The sequence below is a fragment of the Orycteropus afer genome, unplaced genomic scaffold (assembly GCF_000298275.1).
Source record: "Orycteropus afer afer isolate SDZICR_OR568_19922 unplaced genomic scaffold, OryAfe1.0 scaffold00019, whole genome shotgun sequence".
In the NCBI taxonomy this organism is placed as follows: Eukaryota; Metazoa; Chordata; class Mammalia; order Tubulidentata; family Orycteropodidae; genus Orycteropus; species Orycteropus afer.
The window spans coordinates 5,751,273-5,770,397 of NW_006921606.1; the positions used below are offsets into that span (position 1 = coordinate 5,751,273).

Genomic DNA, 19,125 nt, shown 5'->3' on the forward strand with positions numbered 1-19,125 from the left:
TGTGCCATAACTAGAGACCATTCCCAAAGCTGTTTCTTATAAACGGGAAGCAGACCACATACCCAAAGGCAGCTACTCAGCTGCTCACAGTAGTTTCCACCATGGACTTGATTACCAGTCTTATCATGGGAAATACTATATCCAGCTGTCCAGCCACTCAACCAGGCCTAGTCAAGTTGACACACAAATTAACCACAATTCCACCCCTTGTCAACTTGGCACCTATACAGATCTTCACTGGGTGGTATGCTACACCCGAAAAGACCTACTTGATTTTGCTAACATGTACAGACAAAAACCTGGGGAATATGTATGGGAATGGCTACTGAGGAGTGGGATAATGGTATAAGGAATGTAACATTGGATCAGTCTGAATTTATTAACTTAGGCCCACTAAGTACGGATTCATTCAATCTTTCAGCTCGAGAGTTTAGGAAAGGATCTAATTGTTTATTTGTTTGGCTTACTGACATTGATTATGCAGTGGCCTACCTTAAGTCAAGTTGAAGTACCGGACCTGCCTTGGTATAATGTAGAAGAAGGTATCCAGAGGCTTAGGGAAATTGTCATGTTAGAATGGATTTATCAGATTAGGCCCCTTGAGGCAGAAATGGAGAGTCCAGAGGACACGCCTTTCACCAGGACAGTGAGGAACAAATTTGTGAAGGGAGCCCCAGCATCCTTGAAGACTGTGATTGCCATTTTATGTAAGCCGGATTTGACAGTGGGAACTGCCCTAATTGAACTAAGACACTTAACCACCACATTGTCTTAAATCTTTTTTTCTACCACTCTTCCAATATCGTTGGGGCTATGAGCTCTAACAGTCAATAACTGTATTTCTTTCAAGGACCTCGTTTTTAACAATAACTTTACAATAAGTAGAAAGATGTCAGCAGGTTTTGTTCTTCCCATTTTATGGAAGACTGAGCTTCAGTGACCAATGGGTTTTCCTGAGTCCCTAAAGAGCTCACAACCTAAAGAATCTAAATCAAGACCACCAGATATACAAGTAGGAATGGTGAGTCATTTTCACCTGCTGATTGGTCATGGTTGTCTTGGGTATTCAATGCAGAGGCCTGGCTGCTGTCTGGGCCTGAGATGAACTACAATGTCTACGAGTGAGTGGGTGGGGAGCATATGCAGTGCATAGGCTGTGTGGGAAAACTGCAGACAGTGGCATAGGGCATGTCCAGATCCAGACATTTGTGAAAAGGGAAGGGGTATTAATAATAATTGAGCTCTGGTAGTATAGTGGCTAAGGCACTTGACTGCTAACCCGAAGGCTGGTGGTTCAAACCCACCAGCCACTCTTCAGAAGGAATGCTGGTTAATCTACTTCAGTAGTGATACTGCCTCAGAAACCCCAAGGAGGGTTCACTATGAGTCGGGTCCAACTCGACGGCACATAACAACAACAACAACAACAGCAAGCACAGACTGGAATTGTTCCAGGCAAATGAGATGGGTGGCCATCCAAAGCCTGAGGACCACAAAGAAAGGGAAACCAAGGCTCAAAAAGCTTATGGGACTTAATCAAGACCAAACAGCTAGGGAATGCAGAGCTAACTTTGGATTCCAGCACTGTGCTTCTCCCATTTTGCCTTAGAATGACTGCTAACTTGCTGTGCAGGTTCAGCAGGTGCCCTCATGTCTCTGGATCTAAATCCCTCTCCATAAAATGAGAAGTCATGGCTTAAGAATTTCTAATGACGTTGGTAATACATTTCTCTGCTCTCCGCCCACTGAGATTTTGAAGCATCCAGTGAAATGATCTACTCCCTTTCACTTCTCTCTACTCTGACTGGGGCTCCGAGGGAAGAAGGCCAGGCATAGGGATGGGATGGTACAGGTTGCGCAGGAGTTTCAGGAGCATCTGAGTAGGCACATCTGTTTATAGAGATTTGGTCACAGCTTTCTCAGGGCTAGGGAGTTCCTGGGTGGTGCAAAAGGTTAACACACCTGGCTGTTAACCTAAAGGTTAGAGGCTCAAGTCCACCCAGAGGAGTCTCAGAAGAAAGGCCTGACAATGCTTTGAAAACCCTATGGAGTGCAGTTCTACTGTGACATACATGGAGTCACCAGGAGTCAATTGACAGTAACTGGGTTTTCTGGGACCAAAGAGGAGGTATTCTCATTGGAAAAAATGATCATGACAAACTCAGTTGGTCAAACTCAGCTCCAGCACTGCCCACCTCCACCCAACCCCAAGGCCTGAGGAACTGTATCTCAGGTAGCCTACCTAGGGTCTGTTGTCAGAAAGGACCATTCCCTAGAGAAGGATATCATGCTTGGTAAAGTGGAGGGTCAATGAAAAAGGGCAAGAACCTCAACAAGATAGATTGACACAGTGGCTGCAATGATGCATTCGGGTATAATAAGGATCATAAGACTGGTGCAGGACTGGCAGTGTTTCATTCTGTTGTACATAGGGTTGCCATGAGTCGGAGCTGACTCGATGGTACCTAACAGCACCCCGAATCTGAAGGGAAAAGGTGAGTATCTTTCTGAGGGAACTGCTTAGCAGGTTAGGAGGCTTACTGGGCTCAGCTGAATTTCCAGCCAAAGAAAATTTGAGCCCTGCTTTCTAACCCTCCAGATGTATATCAGGTGACACGTTGGGTTTGGGGACCTTAGTTTGTTTTCTAGCAATTTTTAGAATAGTACTTTTTATTCATAAACACCTTTCCGTGTCAATAACTATACTTCCAGATTATTTTTAATGAGTATACTTTATTTCATCTCATAAATGAGCTAAATTAATTCAACCTAACTCCTACTGTTAGACATTTTTGTTTTTGTTTTTCTCCATTTTTCATCATTAAGAACATTTTTATGTCTAAAATCTCCATGAACTTTGGAGCCAGACTCTCTAGGGGTTGTATTCTGCCTCTTGGACCTATGAAATCTTGGACAAGTAACTTAATCTTTTTGTACCTAAAAATGTAAGTTAGGAATTAGTTACGCTGCTACTCACAAGAGATCTTAACAGTAGCTTAAATAATGAGGATATTTACTATCACTGACTCACATATGTTCCATCTTTCTGCTCTGCCATCCTTAGCACGTTACTTTCATCTGCAACATCACCTCATGGTCCCAAATGACTACTGGTGCTCTAGCCATCACATCTTAATTCTACACAGCAGGTAAAAGAATAAAAAAGGGCACACTCATTTTACAGAGCTTTTCCAAATGTCCCTCTCACTCCTCACCCCCCCACACAGTTTTAAGAGCTTTTCCGAAAGTCCCATCCAACATTTGCCTCTTATATCTCATTGTCTGGAATTTACTGTACACCTTTTTGCAAGGAAGACTGGAAAATGTAGTCTCGGCTTAGCACATTGCTCTCCCAAATAATACTGGGGTTCTGTTTCTAAGGAGAAAGGTGAGGATAAATATTGGGTAGGCAACTTGCAACTTCTCCCACACTGTTTTCCATCTATATAATGGTAATTACTATAGTACCTGAAGAAGCCCTGGTGGTACAGTGGTTAAAGCATTTGGCTGCTAATCAAAAGTTGGTGGTTCTAACCCACCAGGCACTCTGTGGGAGAAAGATGAGGCAGTCTGCTTCAGTAAAGATTTACAGCCTTGGAAATCCTGTGGGGCAGTTCTACTCTGTCCTGTAGGGTAGCTATGAGTTGGAATCGACTTGATGGCAGTGGGTTTAGTTTGTTGGTTTTATGTCATAAGGGTGTTGTTCTCTATCTGTTACATGGTATCTTGTAGGGACTCAATAAATGTTGTACATTCAAGAGAGAATGAAGTGGAAATGGCAAATATTAGCATTACTGTGAAAACAATTTTGACCTCACAGACCCTGTGAAAAGGTCTCAGGAACCCCCAGCGTCCCCTGATCACACTTTGAGAACAACTGCCTTAGAGAAACAGATAATTCTTATGTGGGCCTTCGAGACAATACTCCAGTGTGACACTGCTTTTACAAAGTTTGCATGATTTTTATTAACAGACATGACCTAGGCTGTATCTTTCATAAATTTAGCATATTCTGTGATGATCTTTTCTGGTATGTCTCTCTCCCCTCTAGAAATGTTAGTCCCATCGAGGATTGCCAGGCTGGTTTCCCACTGACCCCAGTGCTTGGCACATAGAAGGAGTTCCATAAACATAATTTGAATGAATGAAACAACTATAATAGATAAGAAAGAAACCATATTAATGCAGATTTGCATAGTTTGTTCTGACTCTTCTCTCCATTAAACACACTTAAAAATTCTGACTCAGACTTTGTCAAACCCTCCACCTCATGATCAGGGGCCTTGGGCCAGAAATATCCCTGGTAACTGACAGCTTGGACTCTGGAGTCAGACATGCCAGAGTTTGGGTTTTATTGCTGTCCTTCTCTCCTCTGTATCCTGGGTCAGCTTACTTGATGATTAGCCCACCGAACTAGTATTTAATGAGCACTTACTAAAGACATGCCTTTGAGCTAGGCACTGGAAGTAATTAGAGGGGTGATTGGGGTAAGAAGATCTCAACAACAAAATAAAAACCCAAAGCTGTTGCCATGGAGCCGATTCTTTACAGAATATTACTGAGCTCCATAGGGTTTTCTTGGCTGTCATATTTATGGAAGCTGACTGCTAGTCCTTTCTTCTGCAACACCACTGGGTGGGTTTGAACCACCAACCTTTAGGTTAGTAGTTGAGAACAAACAATTTGCACCACTCAGGACCTGATGATAAAACAAGTATATTAACTGAGAAATGCTATGAAAAATCAGAATGTTCTGACAAAGTCGGGAGGAAACACCTGCCTCTACAAGGTGGATGGGGAAGGCCTTACTGGGAACCCAGGGCAGGGTGATTGAAAAGAATAGGTAGAACAACAGAAAAGATTTGGAGCCCTCATGTGATCTTGGGTTTTGTTGCCCAAGGTAAAGAATTTGACTTTTATTCTATGTAGGATGAAGAGCCTGTGATGGTTTTTCTGAAATCTTGGTATTTAAATTTGTATTGCATTAATTGCTAATGAGGTTTACATTTTCTCATTTTTAACCGTTTGTATTCTTTTGTGAACTATCTGCTCACGTTCTCTACTGAGGTTTTAGCGACTTTCTAAATCATTTGATGAGATTAAGGAATTTAATCTTTTGTCGTGTGCGTTTGCTTTTTAATTATGGTTTCCGTCTTTGGATATAAGTTTTAGATGTTTGTGCCTTGGCGTGTGAGAGACTTCATCCATCACTTTTAAGCTTAAGAAATTCTCCACCATCCTATATTTGATTAAAAAAAAAAAAAAAAAACCTTAATTTTTGGTTCATCTGTGGTTCCATGTTCGCAGACTTTTCAGTTTTTATTCTCCTGTGCGCGGCCCGGCAAACTCCTCCTCGGGTTCCCAGCCCCCAAAGGCTCAGGATTCGCAGACCCCCTGCGCATAGAGGCCCATGGCCTATACAGACAGAGCCAGAGGGCCATTTTCCCCGCGGGAGGCTCGGCGGTGACACCCACTCTTTCTGGGAATCCGCGTCCGTCACAGACCCAAAGGGCATTTACACACGGGGCAGGGTCAGAGGCCTTTTCTAGTGGTGAGAAAACTGAGGCTGAGTAGATAGCTGTGACCTTTGGGAGGTGAGTGTTAAAGCGTTTTACAGCCTAGAACCAAAAAAAGAAAAACCAAGCTCACTGCTGTGGAGTCCGATCAGACTCATAGCGACCCCTTCTTGGGTTTCCGAGGCTGTATCACTATGGAAGTAGATTGTCCAACCGTCCTTCCGAGGAGTGGCTGGTGGGTTTGAACCGCCAGGTTTCTGGTTAGCAGTCAAATGCCTTAAGCACTACGCCACCAGAGCAGGCTCAAAAGTTGGAGCCGGGCCAGCTTGAGCCGCCATCTCAGCTAGTCTGGCCGGGCGCAGTTCAAACCCGTGAGCTGAACCCTTGGCCCTAGACCCTGCTCCTGGGCCCCGCCCCTAGCGCCAGTCGGGTTCCTTGGCCAGGCCGCTTCCACAGCCCTGGCCGCAGCCCCTGCAAGTCTGATGTTGACCTCTCAGCACAGATTGGCCTGTTCCAGTGCCCACCTACCAATTATGTCATTGGTTATCTCGCAGGCCCCGCCCCTCGGAAGGCCCGGCTGATTTTCGAGGCCAATAGGCAGGCGCAGCGGTGGCGGCGGCGGGCGCGGCGGAGCTTGGGCGCTGAGGTACCGGGGCCTGCAGTTAGGGGGCCGCGGTCTGCTGCTTGGCCTCGCTTGTTGGCTCGGAGGCGACCCCTGGCTGGAGGGGGTTACCAGGACTGTCGATGGCCGGACAGCCGGTCATCCTAAGGTTGGAGGTCAGAGGTCAGAGGTCGTGCCTTTACGGAACGTCGGGGCCCCGCCCTTGAGAGCTAGTGGGCGGTGGCTGCCCAGTTTCTTTGTCAGCCCCTTCATGGGGACCCTCTCCTTTCACGAAAAGGGCTGGAGAGAAACTGAGGCCCGAGAGCAGCCAGGCCCCCTTGAAGGCCCGGAGCTTGGACGAGAAAGAGGTTTGGGATCGGGCGGTGGCCCCGACCTCCCAGCCTCCCAAGGCCTGGGGTTCCGCGCCGGGGTCACAGGCTATCATCGATGAGCTGCTCCCCAGTGGCTCCGAAGGGCCCTGGGGCCAGTTATTTTTGAGGCTGTCAGTCCTGAAGCATGAGATTTCAGTTCTGAATCTCGAACGATTTGGAGAGGGGAAAGGAGGTGTTGTGTCTTTGAACTTGGCTAACAGTGAAAATATAGTCATGAAGATGTAATTGGTGCAAAGTGGCCTGTGAGAAACGGGGCGAATTTCTCAGTTGAACAAGGATTTTCCCCTAACTTGCCCCACATATTATATAATTCAGCCTGTTTCAAAATAAAAGTAATTTCATCTCATCATGCTTCTTGGTAAGCAAGGGTCCTTTAGTATCAGTGAAGATATTTCAAGTGCACCAAGTATTGAATACGAATTTCTGGGAAAAGGTTGGGAGTTTAAGATTCTCAGTGACTAGCCAGGGATGCAGTGCTTAATTACTTCTCAAGGCAAGGATTCCCCTCCTTTTACTACTTATAGATCACAAATAGAAATGGTTTCGTTACAGATATGGGTGTTGGGGAGACCAACTGTGGATGAGGACTAAGGGAAGAAGAAAGGGGAAGCTTTGTTCTATGAGCAAAAAATACACACGTGGGGAAAAGTCAGTGGGTTGTTTATTTATTTATTTATTTAACTGCCTACCTGTTTCCATCTCAGCCATTTTTTGTACTGATGGTACTTGTTGAGTATGTATAATGATTAGGGAGAGAAATAATCTCTGACAGTAAAAGACACTTATCTTTAGTGCACCCACAGAAGAATGCACTTGCCTTGTGTGGAATTAACCTTGGGTTTGGTTTTCAGTTAAGAAAATGAGGCAGAAGGAAATGTTAACCAAGCCCTTTCAAGGCCCAGCAGTTGTGTGTAAGACACCGAGCAGCCACGTTTACTTGTTTAAGGATGGCGGTGGGGACTCGGGAGACTCCTCTGAGGAAGAGTCGCCCCATGTGGTTCTGCGGCCCCGGAGCAAGGACTGTACTCACCACCCTCACCAGTCTGGAGCCACCGACATGGTACTGTTACAGCGGGAGCTGGCCCAGGAAGACAGCCTCAACAAGCTGGCACTGCAATATGGCTGCAAAGTAAGGAGCCCTCCCAGGGGACAGGGTGAGGGACACAGAGGAACTCACTGATAGATGGGGTCCTTGCTGCCTCCAGATGGCGACTTCATGTGTTACAGAGTAGAATTGCTTCCATAGGATTTTCTTGGCTGTAATCTTTACAAAAGGAGCCCTGGTGGTACAGTGATTAAGCTCTCCACTGCTAACTGAAAGGTGGGCAGTTCGAATCCACTAGCAGCTCCACAGGAGAAAGATGTGGCAGTAGGCTTTCTGTAAAGACTATAGCCTTGTTTCACCAAAGAGGACATTCAAATGGCCACTAAACACACAGAAAGATGCTCAGCATTATTAGTTATCAGAGAGATACAAATCAAAACCACAGTGAGACGCCATTTCACTTCCACTAGGATGGCTAAGATTTAAAAAAAAAAAAAAAGTGAAAATAACATGCTGATGAGGATGTGGGGAAATTGAAACCCTTATTCATGGCTGGTGGGAATGCAAAGTAGTATAGCGGTTGTGGGAAAACAGTGTGGCAGTTCCTCAAAAAACTAAAAAATAGAACTACCGTATGACCCAGCAATTCCACTCCTGGGTATATACCTAAAAGACTTGGTTGGGGGGAGACTTGTATACCAATGTTGGTAACACTATTCACAGTGGCCAAAAGGTGGAAACAACCTAAATGTCCATCAGCAGATGAATGGATAAACAAAATGTGGTACATACATACAATGCAGTACTATTCAGCCAGTATGAAAAAAGAAGTCTTGATACATGTTACAGTGTGGATGGAGCTTGACGACATTATACTGAGCAAAATGTCAGTCAAAAGGACAAATATTGCATGACCTTACTTCTATAAAAAGACAAGAAAAGGCAAACTTTTCTTGACCAAAGTTTATTTGTGGTTACCAGGAGTGGGAGGAAGAAGGTAATAAGGGGGTTAATGGTGTTGGAAAAATATCACCAGTTATGGTAATTGCTGTCACTAAGTTATACATCTGTAAAAAGTAGAATTGGCAAAAATATGACAGGTATGTTTACCAAAAAAAAACATAGTAGCTGCTGAGGCTGCTTATATACAATGAAACACTTCTTGGGGTGGCATTTGATTTCTAGGTTTGGAGGTATAGGGTCATGGTTTCATGAGACATCCTAGTTAATTGACCTAATAACTGAGTGCTTCTGATCTACCTCCTAGTTCCTTGCGTAGTGCCTGGGGTCTTAAAAGCTTACAAATGGGCATCCAAGGCACAACAGTTGGTCTTTATTCACCTGCAGCAGCAGAGAAAGGAGAGTGAGGAATAGGTGGAAGATATAGAATGTGTGGCTAATTGCCTCCATGGCCATCTTTGCCATGAGACCAGAAGAACAGGATGATGCCTGGCTACCATTACTAAACATTTTGGTCAGAGATTCCCTAGAAGAATCCTGATCAAAAGAGGGTAATATAGAACACAATTTCAAATTCTCATGGTCTTTAGACTTTCAGGAGCGATGGAGGTAGATGAGCCCCTGAAACTATTGCCCTGATACAATCTTTCAACCTTAAACCAAAAATATCCCCTGGAAGTCATCTTAAAAACAGATATTAGTATAGCTTAACTGGTAAAAAATGTCTGCCTTGAGCATTATGCTCTTTTAAGAACTATATGGGATTAAATTGATAACAGCAACTCGAAAGGTTAGGTAGGAACCTTAGGGGACAGTGTGGTTATCTTAATGAGTGAGGGAAAACTCAGAAAAGGAGGGTGAGAAGGGTTGCACAGTTGGAAAAATGATCAGTGTCACTAAACTATATGTAGAAACTGTTGAATTGGTATATTTTGCTGTGTATATTTTCAAAAACAACAAAATAAATTCAGAAAAAAAAGATCACAGCCTTGGAAACCCTATGGGTTAGTTCGACTCTCTCCTGTAGGATGGCTGTGAATCTGAGTTAATGGCAAGATCACCAGGGCTTACTTCTGTGGCACCATTTGGTGGGTTCAAATGCCCAATCTTTAGTGTAGTAGTTGAGGGCAAACTATTTGCTCCACCTAGGGACCTTGTATCAGTAAGTAGGTTTCCCCTATTTATACAGAAAGAAGTTCTAGTAGCATAGTGCCTAAGGCATTTCACTGCTAACCAGAAGGTTTGCGGTTTAAACCCACCATCCACTTCGCGGAAAGAAGACTTCGTGATCTACTTCCATAAAAATTTACCATCTCGGAAACCCAAAGGGGGCCGCTATGAGTCAGAATCAACTCAATGGCAGTGAGGCTGGTTTTGGTTTTTTATTTAAACAGACAGGCAAATGGAAGTATCTTTAGAGAGTACCTTTAGAGTGAGGGTTAGTCTGGGATCTCAGATGATAGGGCAGTTTCTTCTCTGCACAGTACTTCTATTCTTTTTGTTCCTCAAAGTAGCAATGCTGAAACTTCTTTATCTCCGCCCCCTCCCCCCTTTCTTTTAAGCACATTTTATTTAAGACCTAGAGGGGTTGAAAATGCCAGGCAGAATTTATCTATGATACTTCTTTGGATGCTTTTTTTTTTTTTTCCTACTTCAATTTTTTAGAAACTTTCTTGCTGGTGGTAGTTTATTTGACTGGTACAGTTCTCTCTTTTAGAACTGCATGATATACTCTTCATATGCTATGTATCTATATAACCTTATTTTTCTTTTTAATTATGTTTTTAGCATTCAGAGTGATTAACAATGGCAAAGTAAGTAGGAAAGTATTTACAGAATTCCTGCATTTTCTCCTAGATTGAAGTGATTTGTATACAGGCAGTCCCAGGGTTACAACTTATATATACTTGCCCTTTAGTGTTATGTAAATTTGCCCTCACATTGAAACAATCTACTCTCTACTTGGAACACTATCACCTACACTTGTTGCACATGCAGCTTTTAAATCCTGAAGGCTTCCAGCCTTTTTATTACAGTAAAGTAAGCTTAAGAAAGAACCCTATGCACCTGTTCCAATTGACCTGTAAGTTCTTGAAAACACAGGAACAAATCTTGCTAATAACCCAGGACTGCCCGTATACTTCATTTTGCTCACACTGTGCTTCAGAGTTCTATGGCCTTCTCTAAGGCTGTATATACTACTTATTTAAAATTTTTTCCTCTTTAAAATGTCAGTCATTTATTTAACAAGATCCAAATAGCTGAACACATTATGGAGGGAGTTTTGTTCTTTCCTGGAAATAAAAACCTCAATCTCCAGTAATACATAGAGGTTTTAAACTGTACTGATGTATTTGACTCTTATAATCACCTTCTATGGGTGTAATGAATTATTTATAGAGCATGCGTTGAGAAACCCATCTAGAAAGATCTAAATAGAAGCAGTAGGCTTCTTGGAAGATTGATGTCTAATAAATCAGTAAAGAGTATGTAATGCTTCCTAAAAGTGATCAGTTTTCCAATTTGGAGTAAATAATTTGCTGTTGGCTAATTAGAGGCATGGATAAAAGGATCTCAAGCATCATAATAAATTAAAAATGTCACCCGTACAATTCAATTAAATGATAAAAGCAATTTCTAAATATTAAAATGGAGATGAATAATTTGAGTAAAGCTCTATTTAAAGATTTGTTGGCTGTATTTAAGGAGCTCTGGTGGAACAGTCCCTAAGGCATTTGACTGCTAACCAGAAGGTTGGTGGTTCAAACCCACCAGCCGCTCTGTGGAAGGAGACGGGGCAATCTGCTTCTGTAAAGATTTATTGCCTCGGAAACCCAATGAGTGTCACTATGAATTGGAATCAATATGATGGCAGTGAGTGTCTTGTTTGGTTTTGGCTGTATTTATACTCTAGTTTAAGTGGACTTAGGAGTTAAAGATTAGAATCCATTTGTGGTGCTTTTGCTAAGTTTCAAACATTAGCTTGAGGAAAGGTTTATCTTTTGAGTTATATTTTTCACCACTTCTTAAATCTCAAGGTCAGTGTGCTTGATTATGAAAACAGTTTATAATGAACATTGTTCCTTGATAAAACTCACAGTGGTGTTCCTTTCTCCTCAAGTCCTAATATTGGAATAGAAGATCTCAGTCTATTGCTTCCAACTTAATTTGTGATTCCCTACATGTTTTTAATTATTGTTAAGAATTATTGTAAGGAGCCCTGGTGGCTGACATTCTCAAAATGAATTAAGTATAGGTCACTTTTATTTAAAATGTCAGTTTATATGCTATATAGTACTTCTGGAAAAGAAAATGTCACATGATAAGGGCCTCTCATGATGTCCATAAAGGTAAATAAGGCTCCGAGTGTGTCTGAGGCCTCGCAAGTGTTTGGTTAATGATAATGACTAAGGCAGCTATTGATCGGGATCTGCTGCAAGAGGGAAGTCAGCCAGATGGGGGCACTGTTTCATCAAAAGTTAAAAGAAGCATATAAAAAAAAGGCTATACCTTGATAGTGTTTCATTTGAAAGAATTTTGTTGCAAAAGCACTTTAAACAGATTTTTTTAAAAAATCTGTTTCCAAAACTGATTTGAAATTTTTCAAACTCTGGAGCATAGTGCCTAAGGCACTTGACTGCTAACCAGAAGGCTGGCAGTTCAAACGCACCAGCCACTCCTCGGAAGGAAGATGGGGCAATCTACTTCTGTAGTGATACTGCTTCGGAAACCCAAGGAGGGGTTGCTATGAGTCGGGTCCAACTCGACAGCACATAACAACAACAACGTAAATCTATAGGAACTTTTGATTATTAAGATATATGTAAGACTGAGTTAAAGCCAAAGAAAAGTTATTCAGCTAAACTTACTGTGTGTGTAGGCATAGTTTCCTGGTATTCATCAGATTTCTTAAGAGGGATGGGGTTGGTTCATCACCCAGAAAAGTTAAGAGGTACTTTCTGTATATGAACTTTAGGAGCTTTACATATTTCCTTATGGTGTTCTTTGTTGCTTCTCTAGGTGGCAGACATCAAGAAAGTCAACAACTTTATTCGAGAACAAGACTTATATGCTTTAAAATCTATTAAGATACCAGTGAAAAATCATGGGATCCTAACGGAGATGCACAAAGAGCTAAAACCCCTCTCAAGGCCATCCTCAGAGACCAGAGTGACCTTTTCGGAGCTGCCCAACCCAGACAGAGCAGCTGCAGGTGTTGGGGTCCAATCCAGCCAGCTGACAGATTTCTTTAAGGGGATCGACCAGAATATTGAGAGCGCAGTGCAGTCAGAAATCTTTCTGCATGAAAGTTACTGCATTGAGACCTCCAGTCAGCCGCTGCTTCCTGCTTCTCAGAAGACGCCAGCAAATGGTGCGGACTGTGGAATTCAGTGGTGGAATGCTGTTTTTATCATGCTCCTGATTGGGGTTGTTTTGCCAGTGTTTTATTTGGTCTATTTTAAAATACAAGCTACTGGCGAGACACCTAGTAGCTTGAACACAACTGTTGTACCCAATGGCTCGATAGCAATGAGTGTAATTCCAGGGAAAGCCTCCAAATTAGCAATGCCCATGCCAGCCATCCCCTCTTCAGACAGCCATTTCAGTCAGACCACCCATGTAGGAAACTAAGCTGTTTTGAGTTTTAAAGAATTAGCCCAGCTTTAGCAGCTGGGCTCCTGATGTACATCAGCTGACCCTGGCCATGTCCTATGGGTGCTGCATTTTCTTCTCTAGGACTTATGGACACCTTTCACAGTCATCATTGTGTTCCTGATCACCCTTACCCTGAGGAACAGTGCCAGCTGACCCAAGGCTACAGGAACCCAAACACTGCTCCCTCAGCCTCTTATATCCACAGAGGCACATCAGAAGAGACCTTGACAGGTGACAGATTGCTGCCTCTTAAGGACATTTAATAGACTGGCTGTGAGTGTCCCCTAGGTTGGATGTGCTCAGGAAAGAAGAATGGCCTTAATGAAGAGGGTTGCAGGGTGTGGGCTGCACCTGGGTCAGCTTCGGGCTGCCTGGATATTTGCAGTATCCATGCCTACAGTGGAGGGGGACTGGCTCTGAGAAGCGGTATGCTGTATCTCCCCAACAAAAGTACCTGGACCTCTTTTAGGGAGTGTCAGGTTAAAATTGTAACAAGCCCTACTTCATATTTGCTTCTTCAGTTAGCCTTTGTAAGGCAGTGTCACTTCCAGACTAGAAAAAAACTCCAGATCCAAACTGCCAGAATACTGAGAAAACTACTTTTCTGTTCCTTGCACTTTTAGAGGTGCTTAGTCTGAAACACAAGCATGTTTTTAGTTGCATCATGGTGTGGCTGGCACTTCTGACAGGATTCATGGGGCTGTGGCCCAGTTTCACATAAGGATCATGTCCACAGTGATTCCTGACTGAAGTATCCTAGTTAGTGTTCTCTGAAAGATCCTTTGCTGGCCAGGCTTGTTTTGGTAACTTTGGTAGGTTTGGAGAGAAGGATGAAGGCCTATCTTTAATGAGGTTCCAACATGTGTTCACTTAGCTACCTCTCTCCTAAGGCTGTGCAGTTGGCCAGCACAATGATGCCTCAAGCCCCCGGGAGGGCAGTACCAGGAGAATAGAACACTCATCTTTTTCCTTCCCCAGCTCCATTCTTAGGAATGCTAGAACCACAGCACAAGAATGGGGCACAATCACTTTTCTCTGGGTGATGCCCCTAGAATAACACTCTGTGTAAAATGTAGATTAGTGCTAAAAGACTAAACAGTGTCTAGAGGTGACGCTTGCTGTGACAGCCGTAAAAGGAGGAGGCCTGGTACGTGTCACCCTAAGGTATGCCCTATAAGAGTTCTCTATGTCCCCTTCTCCCAGGACAAGGCAGCAGTGATGCTAAGGCTGGAGGGAAAGGGCTGAGAGTGGGGTGAAGAGAGCCTGCCCAGGGGTCTGCTGTAGCAGGAGCCCTGCTTAGGTATCACAGAAGAAAATAGGGTAGGGTGGCTTGGGGCTTGGCCTTGGAGAGATTCACAGAAGCCAAATGCCAAGCTTTAGGGTAGTAGATGGCATTTGACCACCTTGGATTGGCTTTTGGAATGGGCTTGCTTAGGTAACTTGATACATTTGGCCTCGAGATAAATGTAAGTCTCTTAAGAGGAAGAAGTGTGGCAGAAGAGTACTTGAAACAGCCTTACATTTTCATGTAAAAAAGCAGCGATTTTCCCAGGTTCAATTAGCAAATTTTAATTCTCCTCAAAAGTTAATGTTTTCTTAGATACCAAAATGATCTCCAGGATAAAATGAACTTGTGAAACTTTGCTATGGAAATGCTCTGATCATGTAATGCTTTTCTGGCCGAATGTCTTGCTCACTGTGCCACCAGAGAGCACAGTTTCCCTCACATCTGTCACCATAACCCAGGCAAGGTCAGAATTTAGTGGGAAAGCCACTTTTGCCAGGCAAAGAACAAATACCTATATCTTTTACTTTTCTCAAATGGAATAAAGTAATTTCTTCTATGAAGGAAAATTGGGTCCTCCTTTTTTTTATTTGGGCGTTGATAATTCAGAATTAAAAGACTAAGGACAATGATGGAAAAGATGAAGGTGTCTGGGTCCTGCAGGTCCTGTGTGCCTCAACATAGCAAGCCATGGCCCTGGGCCAGGGTTCTATGAGCTGGCAAGGATGGGACATTTAACAGCAAACTGGCTGAGGGGCCTGCATGACATGCTTTACAGTTGCATCATTGGGTATACATAAGAGACACCATGGAGCTCATTTCTTGCTTATTTTCTGACTTTTCAAGTGTCTGAGGAGTTAGTACCTTAAAGAAATTAGTAGACTTACTCTAATTATTGTCTTCAGTATTTTTTATTGAACTGTAGTACTTAATGTTGAAGCCTAAGGAATCTGTCATCAGGCAGATGGTGCTCAGGTTTTACTGTGGGGACACAGGCTGCAGGAATGAAACACATGCTTCTGGGTCACCCAGAGCAATCACTGCCCAATGACGGCTCAAGGGCAGCCTCCACCCACCACCCATCCCCACTCCTTAAGGTGTTTCTTTGAGTGGCCTCAACTCTGTTGACTTGGAAAGCTGTCTCGGGTTGAAGGGGAGTAAATTTGGGTACCAAAGCGATTGCTCCTGGGGAGGGCTTAATATTTTTCATCAAGTCTAACTACATAGTTTATTTTTGGGTTGTCCAATATAGTTTTAAAATAGGTTTCCAATGTTTCCTCTGTCCTTGATTGGAGAGCCAGAAACCTTATATTGAACTATTATTTTTGGTGGAGAAAATTTGTAATTGCCAACCAATAGTTACCTTTTTTTATTTCCCTATCTTTCTTTTTGGGACTCTGGTAGCATAGTGCCTAAGGCACTTGACTGCTAACCAGAAGGCTGGCGGTTCAAACCCACCAGCCACTCCTCGGAAGGAAGGTTGGGCATTCCTACTTCCGTAGTGATACTGCCTCGGAAACCCAAGGAGGGGTTGCTATGAGTCGGGGCTGACTCAACGGCAAATAACAACTAACATCTTTCTTTTTACTAAATCTATTAATTCAGCAAACTGCATGCAGAAGATATGTCAGTCCCTGCTGGGGACACAGCTATGGACAGGATAGCATCTCTGCCCTGGTAGAGTTACTTTTCCAATAGACAGCATACAAACACAGTACCTTCAGAGGTGAAAAGTGCTAGGAAGACCCCATCATCCCAGGGCTGTGACACAGCATACCCATGTGTGAGCAGGTGGGGGTGAACTTTGGATTTCTGAGGTGATATTTAAATGGAATCCACATGCAGAATCCTGCAAGATCCCACCAGTCATTGAGTTTTAATTTTCACTCTAAAGCCTCAATGACCTTTCGTTTTTTCAAGAGACAAAAATGATGCTTAGGAAATACTTGAAGATTCAAGATGGAGGACAAGCCAGTCCTTCATATATTGTACATAATGACATTAAGGAAAAAAAAAAAAAAAGGTAGAAAAAATCTGTGTTTTGTCTAAAACATTGCCCAGTGCAAAAGGTCTTGGTCCAGAATTACCAGGTGAGGACCAGGAGCTGGCTTCCTGTACAAGCCAGGGCCAAGGCTGTTTGGAGGGGGAATCACCTGGTACAAGGCCTAGAGGACAGTATGAACACATGGTTGGCACCATGTGAATGCAGTCTTTAGAAGAGTAGATACAAGGCAGATTTCTGTATAATGTGGCAGTAGAGGAACTTTGGTTTCCCAGTTGATTGGTGTTGAAATCCTGTTGCAAATTTGGACAGCCTTTTGCGATGGTAGACAAGAAGCTTGTCTCAGAGGGTTTGTAGTTTATTTGTAGCCACTGTTCAGAGACCAAAGTCAGCCTGTGGCTCTGGGTTTGATTTTCTCCAGTGACAGTATTGCTTTGATGTCAGCTTTTCAACCAAGAGCAGAGAGCAACCTCTGTGTCCCTCTCTTGGCCCGTTTTTTGGCTTTGCTTGGAAGCTTCCTCATGATAAAAGCCAGGAGTACCTTAATGTAGAAATGTTTGGGTTAAAGAGTTTTAACTGTTACTGTGTGATGTGGAAAATTACATTTACCCTCTCTCTAGCAGGAACAAGAGGGTCTGTGCCCTGTAGATTGGCAGTCCACTTCCATGCCTCTGGCACTTAAGTGCCCTGTAGAGAGACTGTCAGAGAAGGTCTTGGAATAATTTTCCAATGGGCTAATCCATCCACTTATTCAAACCATTTGCATGGAACCCCACTTCTGTGCTGGGCACCATCTGGAGCAGCCTTCTGGGCTGCAGTGGGATGGCATGTGCAGGGGAATGGGGGGCGGGTGGTGTGTCTAATGTTACGGAGTTGAGAAAATAGCCATTTGGTTGTCAGAGGTGGAGGCTGAGCTCAGGGCCCAGAGTCATGATGACTTCTCTTTGGGAAAAGGCTAGGCTGCAGCCCTAGGAGCAAAAACAGTCACAGGATAACTTCTAGTGCTCCAGATGCCATGTAGTGCTCTGAGAGCATCATGTGCACTATCCTCCCAACAGCCTCACAAGGTAGGGACTGTTAGTATCTCATTTTACAGATGGAGAAGCTTAGCTGGCTAGTAAATGGGGGTCCAGGGAGTCGTGCTCTTAACCTTGCTGCTCTGGAGAAGGCACTGACATGCCTGGGGCTGGCTCACAGAACATGATAGCCACTTAGGCCCATCTGCCTGCTAAGATTCTGCCCTACCAAGGCAGGGCTTCAAGGAGTTCTGGTGGTGTAGTGCCCAAGGCATTTGACTGCTAACGAGAAGGTCGGTGGTTCAAACCCACCAGCCATTCTGCAGAAGGAAGATTGGGCAATCTATTTCCATAAGGATTTACCACCTCGGAAAACCAAAGGTGGTTGCTGTGAGTCAGAATCAACTTGATGGCAGTGAGGGTTTTTTTGTTTTGTTTTAAGACAGGGCTTCAGGAAGGAGCAGGAGAGAAGAATGAAGACTCTCTCCTGGTCTGTGTTGGAGCAATGTAGAATCAAGATTTATGCTCTCTTGGTGGTGTAAAACAGGGCTTGTTCATTTAAATAACATCCCTATAAGAGCCATACATCTGGAGATCAGTAAGAATCACCTAAGAATCTTGTTAAAAATGCAGATTCTAATTCAGTGAATCTAGGGTGGAAAAGAAAGCAAATTCTCAGCAGGAGACCAAACTGGAGTGAACAGGTTCAAAGCCCTGGTGCAAATTCAACTGGATTTAGGCCTTAGCCAGTGTCCTTGATTGTGCAAGAGTTGAGGGGGAAGAATAAACCTGATTCAGTAAATGGCCCTCCGCTGCTTCCTTCCCAGGCTCTAATGCCTTGGGACAGGGGGCCTCCAAGCTCCTTTCCAGAGAAGAGCAGCTGACTTCACCAGGCCAAGTAGGAAAATGGGCTGTGGGGAGTGGGGGCAGCATCCATTTTTGCCTATTCCCCAAGAGCCCACTGAGAAGAATGGAGCTGCTGAGGAGCAGTGAGGCCAGTTCCCTGCTCTCCTTCTGCACATCCCACATGGTTGGGATGTGCAGTTTCACCCTGCATCCTATGCCCCCTCCAATGCCTGTTCCAAATTGTGGGGGCCCTGAGACACTGACAGCACTAAATGGGAGAAGGACACCTTATCACACCCCAGACAGGCTGATTGTACCATCTTCACCTTTTTGGAGGATCTTTCCCAGATCTTCAGCAAGCACTGGGTTTTTATTTTGTTTTTTAATCTGTATTTTTTATTTTATTTTTAAAAGTTTTTATTGTGATTTGGGTGAAAATTTACACAGCAAATTCATTTTCCATACGGCATTTCATACACATTTTGTCTCATGACATTGACTGCAATTCCCCAGAATAGCTCTCTTCCCACTTCCTCTCCAAAGTTACCTCTTCCCTATGTCCTTCCCTTCCATGCACTCCTGCCCCCCAGCTATCTCTATCTGTGCAAACACTGCCCTTCTGTTTTCCCATGATTGATCGCTCCAAGGAGTGTATCTGCCTGATGTAAATGTTCATCCCATATGCCTGTCTATTGTTTGGCTGGAAGCCACAGGAGTGAGTTCAGTTCCAGAATGAAGGGTAACTAGGGGCCATAGTCTCTGGGTTCTCACAGCTCTATCGGACCAATAAGCCTAGTCGTTTTTGA

The 19,125-nt window shown here is 43.7% G+C and overlaps 1 protein-coding gene across 1 annotated transcript; it reads left to right on the plus strand.

The window, feature by feature from the left end:
* The first annotated feature begins 7,368 nt into the window (after positions 1 to 7,368).
* LYSMD4 (LysM domain containing 4) lies at positions 7,369 to 13,146 on the plus strand. Its single transcript, XM_007959941.1, has 2 exons — positions 7,369 to 7,638; positions 12,535 to 13,146. Exons 1-2 carry the CDS (start codon positions 7,369 to 7,371, stop codon positions 13,144 to 13,146), a joined length of 882 nt encoding a protein of 293 aa, XP_007958132.1.
* The last annotated feature ends 5,979 nt before the right edge of the window (positions 13,147 to 19,125 follow it).

Excerpts from the sequence above, each read along its gene's own strand:
- LYSMD4 (XM_007959941.1), top strand. The coding sequence starts at position 7,369 with ATGAGGCAGAAGGAAATGTTAACCAAGCCCTTTCAAGGCCCAGCAGTT. Across the intron at positions 7,639-12,534 it reads CACTGCAATATGGCTGCAAA|GTGGCAGACATCAAGAAAGT; the intron begins GTAAGGAGCCCT and ends TTGCTTCTCTAG.